The sequence below is a fragment of the Chiloscyllium plagiosum genome, chromosome 31 (assembly GCF_004010195.1).
Source record: "Chiloscyllium plagiosum isolate BGI_BamShark_2017 chromosome 31, ASM401019v2, whole genome shotgun sequence".
NCBI lineage: Eukaryota > Metazoa > Chordata > Chondrichthyes > Orectolobiformes > Hemiscylliidae > Chiloscyllium > Chiloscyllium plagiosum.
Window position 1 is genome coordinate 44466389 of NC_057740.1, and position 10194 is coordinate 44476582.

The window sequence follows — 10194 nt, forward strand, 5'->3', positions numbered from 1 at the left end:
GACAAAGAGAAGATCGAGATCTTCATTAGACACAGCCTCGGTGATGACAGATGGGGCAGCACAATGGCTCAGTGGTTAGCACTGTTGCCTCACAGGGTCAGGGACATGGGTTCAATTCCAGCCTCAGGCGACTGTCTGTGTGGAGTTTGCACATTCTCCCGTGTTTACATGGGTTTCCTCCGGGTGCGCTAGTTTCCTCTCACAATCCAAAGATGTGCAGGTCAGGTGAATTGACCGTGCTAATTTGTCCATAGTGTTCAGGGATGTGTAGGATAAGTGCATTAATTCGAGGTAAATGTAGAATAATAGGGTAGGGGAATGGGTCTGGGTGGATTACTCTTCGGAGGGTCGGTGTGGACCTAGATTAGATTAGATTACTTACATTGTGGAAGCAGGCCCTTCGGCCTAACAAGTCTACACCGACCCTCCAAAGAGCAACCCACCCAGACCCATTCCCCTACATTAACCCCTTCACCTAACACTACGGGCTATTTAGCATGGCCAATTCACCTAACCTGCACATCTTTGGCCTGTGGGAGGAAACCGGAGCACCCGGAGGAAACCCACGCAAACACGGGAAGAATGTGCAAACTCCACACAGACAGTTGCCCGAGGTGGGAATTGAACCCATGTCCCTGGTGCTGTGAGGCAGCAGTGCTAACCACTGTGCCACTGTGCTGCCCATACGGCGTAACTTGTTGGGCCAAATGGCCAGTTTCCACACTGTAGGGATTCTATGATTCTATGACAGAGTTTGAGGTTTCTGTTTATCCTGGAACCTCCTGCAATCACCCTCTGGGATGGCACATAGTCTGCCTAGCAGCTCTATGAGGTAGTTGTTCCTCCTAGAAACAGGCTCATATTAATTCAAGAGCCATTGTATCTGTTGAAATTTACACTGGGGTGTGGAGAGCCCATCCTCAACTTTTATTTGGCCCAGGTCAAGGCTTGAAGGATACCAAGGCATTGAGGGGAAAAATGAAATGAAGAGATTTGTCATCTCTAGAAGTGAGAAGGCCCAGGAGTGATTTAGGCAGAGTCTTCAAGATAACTGATAGAGTTTGATAGAGAGCAATTCTCCGATGGTTGGAAAAGTTAGCCTCATAGAATTGTGTAAAAATTAAAGACCAGCATTTCAGGAGTGAGACCAGGAAACATTTTATCACACACTGAGCTAGCACAGAGAAGGTGGTCTGAATGACTCTTCTGTTCCATGATGCTTTCATGATTGTATTGTTGGAGGCTTTTGTAAGAGCTGCTTGTTTACAACTTTATGCAGTGTAACCATTACATTTTTTATTGAATAGCCTGAGACCTCGAGCCTCCTCAGCAAGCTCCCACTTTGACAAAGGTGTCAGTGCCACTCACTGCGTTCCCAGCTCAGACACTGTATCCTGGTTTGCATTCTCCAATGAGGATGAGAGTGAGATCTCAGCACTGACCCAACAAGCATTGGAGCCAGAGAAGCAAGGATTGCAAACAGAGTCAAACAGAACCAGAGCCCAGACATTCTCAGGTGAGAATCTCCTGCATGAAGGGTGGGACGGGGAGGAAAAGAATGATGCACTGAACAGTGGCTGAGTGGAATGGTACTTGGATGGAGGGGAAGGTTTCACTAGGTTTGGGTGAGGTTTTTCATTGAGTTGAGAGACAGACTGTGGTACAGAGGGATTGCACCACATATCTGGATGGGCTTTGTTGGATGGGTCAGCAACATAGTGTGTGGGAGAAAGAATGAGGTCCATTTGTATAGCACATTTGACCCTCCCCTTAGATTTGACAAAAATGATTTTAAAATATAGCCAATTAGCATATAGCAAGCATCCAAAAATAAATAATAATCAATTGGTGACAAATAACAAGAACTCTAATCCTCTCAGCTCAAGGGCATCTTTGCAGGAGTTCCTCAGGGAAGTGTCCTAGGCTCAACTATCTTCAACTGCTTCAACAATGACCTACCCTTCATCATAAGCTCAGATGATTTGGGGATGTTTGCAGATGATTGCACAATATTTAGCACCATTCACAACTCCTCAGGCGCTGAAGCAGAACCATGCCCAGATGCAACAAGATCTGGACAATGTCCAGACTTAGGCTGAAAATTGTCAGGTGACATTAATCCGCACAAATTCCAAGCAATGACGATCTCCAATAAGAAACAATCTAACTATCATACCTTGTCATTCAATGGAATTAACACCACTGACTGTCACACTATGTCTTTTTGGTAATTGATTCTGAATCGATTGTTAATTTTAATTTTAAATATGATATTGATGTATTAACATTTGTGATCCGACAGCTTAGCATGAGCTCTCAGGAGAGAGCATATCTTGGGAGAGACACAATATGTGTTTCTGGGAATTTGGAGTGGAGTGGGAATTCACTGTGGGGGGGGGGGTAAAGGTGCTTTTTGCTGTTTTTCTTGTGGCTTATAGTTTATAAGGATTATAATCTTTAGTAACAAGGTCTAGGGAATAAGGGCCCTCCAGTAAACGATATTATTTTATATTCAGCATCTCCCAAAAGGCTTAATTTGATAGGGATATGTTATGGCAAGGGAGCTAAAGTTTTCTCTTTGTGAGAAACTAGGAACAGTTCCACTGCCTTGCGCCACTATTTGCACAGGATGTGTCTCCAGCTTTGGCTCCTGGAAAGGCAGGATTCGGAGCTGGAGCAGTGGCTGGAGACAAGTAGAGCATCTGCGAGACAGAGTGTTGTGAATAGCATGTATAGACAGGTGGTCATATTGCAGGCTAAAACTCCATAGGCAGAAAGGGTATGGGTTCCGATCAGGCAGAAGAAGACTAAGCAGGCAGTGCAGGACTCTTCTGTGGCTATTATCCTGCAAAACAGATGTACTATTTTGGAGACTGTTGAAGGGAATGGCCTCTCAAGGGAAAGCAGCAACAGTGAAAGTTGTTGCACCTTGGTTGGCTCTGCTGCACTGAGAGATGTAAAAAATACAATATTTATAGGGGATTAATTGGAAGAGAAATAACAAGGCATTTCTGTGGCTGCACCAGGATGTTGCATCCTGGTGGTAGGATCAAGGATGCCTTGGTGCAACTTGAGGATAATTTGAAGAGGAAGGTTAACAGTCAGTGTTTGTGGTACGCATTGGTATCAATGACATAAGTAATAAAAAATGATGAGGTCCTAAAGAGTCAAATATACGATGTTAGGATGTCAGTTAAAAAGTAGTGATCTCAAGATTACTATCAGTGCTTTGTGCTGGTCAGAGTAGAAGTACCAGGGTATATCAGAGGAGCTCATGGCTGGAAAGAGAGAGCAAAGGTTTCAGAATCATAGGGCTTTGGGATCAGTTCTGGGGGAGCTGGCACCAGTACAAACTGGATAGGTTACACCAGGGCAGGTGCCCTAGATGAGCATTTGCCGGAGCAGTTAGGGAAGGTTCAAATTAAAATGGCAGGGGCATGAGTAACTATTCAAGGAGTCAGAGGAAGGGGAATCCAGGAAGAGAACACAAGACAGAAAGGGGAGTAAGAAAAATGAAAGGCAGAAAAATAAAGGTCCATACAGGGAGACTGTGAAAAATAATGGGAACAGGACAAGTAATAGAGTCATAGAACATAGAACAATACAGCGCAGATCAGGCCCTTCGGCCCTAGATGTTGTGCTGACCTGTGGACTTTTCTCAGCTCATCCCCCTACACTATCCCATCATCATCCATGTGCTTATCTAAGGATTGTTTAAATCTCCCTAATGTGGCTGAGTTAAGTACATTGGCAGACAGGGCATATCACGCCCTTACCACTCACTGAGTAAAGAACCTGCCTCTGACATCTATCTTAAATCTATCACCCCTCAATTTGTAGTTATGCCCCCTCGTACAAGCTGACGTCATCATCCTAGGAAAAAGACTTTCACTGTCTACCCTATCTAATCCTCTGATCATCTTGTATGTCTCCATCAAATCCCCCCTTAGACTTCTTCTTGCCAATGAGAAAAGACCCAAGTCTCTTGGCCTTTCCTCATAAGACCTTCCCTCCAGACCAGGGAACATCCTGGTAAATCTCCTCTGCATCTTTTCCAATGTTTCCACATCCTTCCCGAAATATGGCGAACAGTCAGAAACTTTTTCCCCGGGTACAACAGAGTGTTACAAGGGGACATAAATTTAAGGTGAAGGGTGGAAGGTATAGGGGGATATCAGGGGTAGGTTCTTTACCCAGAGAGTGGTGGGGGCATGGAATGCGCTGCCTGTGGGAGTGGCAGAGTCAGAATCATTGGTGACCTTTAAGCAGCAATTGGATAGGTACATGGATGGGTGCTTAAGCTAGGACAAATGTTCGGCACAACATCGTGGGCCAAAGGGCCTGTTCTGTGCTGTATTGTTCTATGTTCTATGTTCTATGTTCTAGAACTGTACACAATATTCCAAGTGTGGCCGCACTAGCGTTTTGTATAGTTGCAGCATTATATTACGGTTCCAGAACTCAATCCCTCTACCAATGAAACCTAACACACCGTATGCCTTCTTAACAGCACTATCCACTGGGTGGCAACTTTCCGGGATCTATGCACCTGGAGTCCAAGATCCCTCTGCACATCCACACTACCAAGAAGCTTTCCATTGACCCAGTATTCTGCCATCCTGTTATTCTTCCCAAAGTGCATCACCTCACATTTAGCTGCATTGAACTCCATTTGCCACCTCTCAGCCCAATTCTGCAGTTTATCCAAGTTCCTCTACCATCTGTAACATTCTTCCAAACTATCCACTACTCCACCGACTTTAGTGTCATCTGCAAATTTACTAATCCATCCACCTATATCCTGCGCCTAAGTCATTTATAAAAATGACAAACAGCAGTGGTCCCAAAACAGATCCTTGTGGAACACCACTAGTAACTGGACTCCAGACTGAATATTTTCCACCATCCTCCACTCACTGACTTCTTCCAGAAAGCCAGGTTTCTAATCAACACTGCTAAATCATCCTCAATTTCCTGCCTCTGGATTTTCTCCAACAGCCTACCATGTGGAACCTTATCAAAGGCTTTACTGAAGTCCATGTACACCACGTCAACTGCCCTACCCTCATCTACATGCTTGGTCACCTTCTCAAAAAACTCAATGAGGTTTGTGAGACTCAACCTGCCCTTGACAAAACCATGCTGACTATCTGAAATCAAATTGTTGCTTGCTAGATGATTATAAATCTTATCTCTTATAATCCTTTCCAAAACCTTTCCTACAACAGAAGTAAGGCTCACTGGTTTGTAATTACCTGGGTCATCTCTACTGCCCTTCTTGAACAAGGGCACAACATTTGCAATCCTCCTGTCATCAGGTACGAAACCCATAGATAATGACAACTCAAATATCAAAGCCAAAGGCTCTGCTATCTCCTCCATAGCTTCCCAGAGAATCCTCGGATAAATCCCATCCGGCCCAGGGGACTTGTCTACTTTCACTCCTTCTAGAATTGATAACACCTGTTCATAACTAACCTCGATCCTTTCTAATCTAATATCTTGTACCTCATTCTTCTCCTCTACAATATTCTCCTTTTCCTGAGTAAACACCAATGAGAAATGTTCATTTAACACCTCTCCGATCTCCACAGGATCCACACTCAACTTCCCTCTTCTGTCTTTGACTGGCCCTATTCCTACCCTAATTAACCTTTTATTCCTCATATACCTATAGAAAGCTTTAGGGTTCTCCTTTATTCAATTTGCTAAAGACTGTTCATGTCCTCTCTTTGCTCTTCTTAATTCTCTCTTTAAATCCTTCCTTGCTGATCTGTAATTCTCCATCACCTCATCTGTATCATCTTGCCTCATCAACACATTAGCTTCCTTCTTCTGCTTAACAAGAGATGCACGGTTCCCTTACCTTATCACTTCCTCCCCACCTGATAGGGACATACCTATCAAGGACACGCAATATTTGTTCCTTAAACCAGCTCCTCATTTCTATTGTCTGCATCCCCTGCATTTTGCTACCCAATTCTATGCATCCTAATTCTTGCCTAATTGCATTATAATTGCCCTTGCCCCATCGATAACTCTTATTGCCCTTGCCCCATCGATAACTCTTGACCTGTGGCATGTACCTATCCCTTTCCATCGCTAAAGTAAACATAATTGAATTATGGTCACTCTCTCCGAAGTGCTCACCCACAACTAAATCAAACACCTGGCCTGGTTCATTACCAAGCACCAGATCCAGTGTGGCCTCCCCTCTTGTCAGCCCTTCGACATACTGTGTCAGGAAGCCCTCCAGTTTTTCAGGGGAACGACCACAGGGGATCCCTCCACTGACTGTTTTCTCCCTTCGAACAGTCACCCAGCTTTCTTCTTGCCTAGGAGTAACTACTTCCCTGTAACTCCTATCTATCACTGGCTCTGCCTCCCAAATGATCCGAAGTTCATCCAGCTCCCGCTCCAGTTCCCTAACCCGGTCTTGGAGGAGCGAGAGTTGGGTGCACTTCCTGTAGATGTACTTGAATGGGACAATATTGGAGTCCCTCACCTCAAACATCCTGCAGGAGGAACATTGCTCTCCCTGCACTGCCATCCCTGCTAGTTCCCTAGTCACAAAGTAAAAAAGAGACGCTTACCTGATATGTTCCTGGTCTTTAAGGTTAGAGGAGGTGGTTGGGTGGGAGGCCCTACAAAGGTAGGGTCTCGGGTTGAGAAGACATTGACTTATATAGCAGGCCAGAAATAAAAATAAGAAGTCCCTCCTTTCCCAGAAACCTCTGCTCTCTGACTTCAAATTTAAAAGCACAAATCAGTGACTCACCGCTCCCGGCAGGCCCCTGGTGTAAGGTGCCGCCCTTCGAGTTGCTGCTGTACGTCAGAGTCATACAGCACAGAAACAGACCCCGCAGCATCCAAGGAGCAGGAGAATAGATGCTTCGGGCAAAAGCCCTTCATCAGGAATGAAGACTGTGAGCCAAGGGGGTGGTGAAATAAATGGGAGGAGGATGGGGCTGGGGGGAATGTAGCTGAGTGTGCGATAGGTAGATGGAGGTGGAGGTAAAGGTGACAGGTCGGAGGGGAGGGAGGGTGGAGTGGATAGGTGGGAAGGAAGATGGACAGTAGGACCAGTCATGAGGGCGGTGCCAAGTTCGAAGGTTGTAATTGGGATAAGGTGGGGGGAGGGGAAATGAAGAAACTGGGGAAATCCCCATTGATGCCCTGGGGTTGGAGGGTCCTGAGGCAGAAGATGACGTGTTCTTCCTCCAGGCATCAGGTGGTGAGGGAGTGGTGATGGAGGAGGCCCAGGACCTGCATGTCTTCAGCAGAGTGGGAGGTGGAGTTGAAATGTTTGGTCACAGGTGGTGGGGTTGATTGGTGCTGGTGTCCCGGAGATGTACCCGGACTCGCTCTGCGAGGTGGCATCCTGTCTCCCCAATGTAGAGGAGACCGCACCAGGGTCAACGGATACAGTAAATGGCATGTGTGGATGTGCAGGTGAAACTTTGATGGATGTTCTCTTTGGTTGGTGGGGTGGAAGGTGAGGACCAGGGGGGTTCTGTTCTTGTTGCGGTTGGAGGAATAGGGTTTGAGGGCAGAGGTGCAGGAAGTGGATGAGATGTGCTTGAGGGCATTATCAACCACATGGGAGGGGAAATTGTGGTCTTAATAGGAGGAAGCTATCTGGTGTATTCTGTGGTGGTACTGGTCCTCCGGGAGCAGTTGCAGCAGAGGTGGAGGGATTGGGAATAAGGGATAGTGTTTTGCAGGAGGGAGAGTGGGAGGAGATGTAGTCCAGATAACTGTGGGAGTTGGTGGGTTTGTAGAAGATGTCAGTGTTGAGTTGGTCACCATTGATGGAGGTGGAGAAGTTCAAGAAGGGGAGGGAGGTGTCTGAGATTGTCCAGGTGAACTTAAGGTCGGGGTGGAATGTGTTGGTGAAGTTGACAAACTGTTCAACCTCTTCATGGGAGCACGAGGTGGCGCCAATACAGTCATCAATGTAGTGGAGGAAAAGGTGGGGAATGGTGCTGGTGTAACTGCAGAAGATGGACTGTTCCATGTACCTGACAAAGAGACAGTCATAGCTGAGGCCCATGCTACTTCTTTCGTCTGGAAGAAGTGGGAGATACAAAGGAGAAATTACTGATTATTCACCCTCAACATTTTCTCCTTTGAATCCTCCCACTTCCTTCAGATGAAAGGGGTAGCCATGGGCACCTGCCTGGGCCCCAATGGTGCCTGTCTCTTTGTTAGCTGGGCCAGTTCCACCACAGAACACACCAGATGGCCTCCTTCTTTAAAGACCGCATTTCCCTTCCACATGATTGATGATGCCCTCCAGCGCATCTCATCCCCTTCCCACACCTACGCCCTCGAACCCCACCCCTCCAACCGCAACAAGAACAGAACCCCCAGTCTTCACCTTCCACCCCACCAACCTCCGTATATATTGCATCATCGTCCTCCATTTCAGCCATCTACAAACAGACCCCACCACCGGAGATATATTGCCCTCCCCACCACTATCCATTTTCCGTAAAGACCATTCCCTCTGCAATTCCCTCATCACGTCCACACCCCACACCAACCCACCCTCCCCTGCTGGCACCTTCCCCTGCCACCGCAGGAATTTCAAAACCTGCGCCCACACCTCCCCCCTCACCTCCATCCAAGGCCCCAAAGGAGCCTTCCACATCCATCAAAGTTTCACCTGCACATCCACAAATGTCATTTATTGTATCTGTTGTTCCCAATGTGGTCTCCTCTACATTGGGGAGACTGGACGCCTCCTCGCAGAGCGCTTTAGGGAACATCTCCAGGACACCTGCGCCAACCAACCCCACCGCCCCGTGGCCCAACACTTCAACTCCCCCTCCCACTCAGCTGAGGACATGCAGGTCCTGGGCCTCCTCCATCGCCACTCTCTAACCAAACTTCAAAGAATTTTGTACCTGAACCCCTAGTTCGCCCTGTTGTATGATACTACCCAAGACCCTACTTTTAATTGTATAAGTCCTGCCCTCATTTGTTTTACCAAAATGTAATACCTTGCATTTATCCAAATTAAACCCAATTTGCCACTCCTCAGCCCATTGACCAAATGATCAAGATCACTTCATAATCTTAGATAATTTTCTTCACTGTCCCTTATAGACATAGACATGGACATAGAAGAATACAGCGCAGTACAGGCCCTTCGGCCCTCGATGTTGCGCCAATCCAAGCCCACCTAACCTACACTAGCCCACTATCCTCCATATGCCTATCCAATGCCCGCTTAAATGCCCATAATGAGGGAGAGTCCACCACTGGAGTGGTGGACTGATATCACTGATTTTGGTGTCATTTACAAACTTACTAACCATGCTTTCAACAATCTTTGATTATTACAACCATTCCTCCTTCCCAACATCTGGAGACTAGTGCTGAAGATAGTGAAAAGGTTTTAGATGTCCACAAGCTCAGGAACTCTGTCTGGTCTTGATTGTAAAAAGACATTTTAAGCCTGAGAAAAACCTCTTCATTCTCCCTTCAGCAGTTTTTGCAAACTGTAACATTTAATTAATAAGTCAACAACCTGTAAGTGTGAGGCCAGCCACCCTGTGCCTCTGCAAACCTGTGAAAACATCCTGAGAAGAAAAGTTGAGAAGCAGTATTCTGATCAGCACAAGAACCGTCTCAGCAAACCCTATGAACAGGGACCATCCAACTGCCTGCCCAGTCTTTCTCTCTGCCGATAAGTCCCCATTTTTTCCTCTGCATGGAAAAGACTGTTAATGTGTGCAAGTAGGTGGGGCATTTTAAAAGGGGACTGGAGTTTTAGCCAGTTCTATGCTAATAGTTCATAATTGTAGCTCGGGTCTATTTAGCTGTAAAAATAATACTTCTTATTCAGTACAGAACTGAGCCAAAATTTCTGTCAACTTGGGTCTGAAAGTCAGGTGAATTGGGGAATTCTGAGTATTTATTTTAAAGTATTCAACTTTTGTGTTGACTCCGAGAATAAAGGGGCTTGCGTTCCAGCACACTACCAGGTAAGGCATGACAGTATCTGGGTAAGAATGACAGTATCTGGGTAAGAATGACAGTATCTGGGTAAGAATGACAGTATCTGAGTAAGAATGGCAGTATCTGGGTAAGAATGGCAGTATCTGGGTAAGAATGACAGTATCTGGGTAAGAATGCCAGTATTTTACCATGTCACAAATCCTTTGGATAAGAATGGCAGTATCAGGG

General features: G+C 46.2%; 1 protein-coding gene across 1 annotated transcript in view; it reads left to right on the forward strand.

Moving 5' to 3' along the window:
* The window catches only part of LOC122565068 (microtubule-associated serine/threonine-protein kinase 3-like), a 180374-nt gene that overhangs the window by 113325 nt on the left and 56855 nt on the right, over nt 1–10194 (forward strand). The window contains exon 15 of the mRNA XM_043720698.1: nt 1308–1516. Within this exon, the coding sequence (XP_043576633.1) occupies nt 1308–1516 (209 nt within the window). The remainder of the gene's footprint in view (nt 1–1307; nt 1517–10194) is intronic.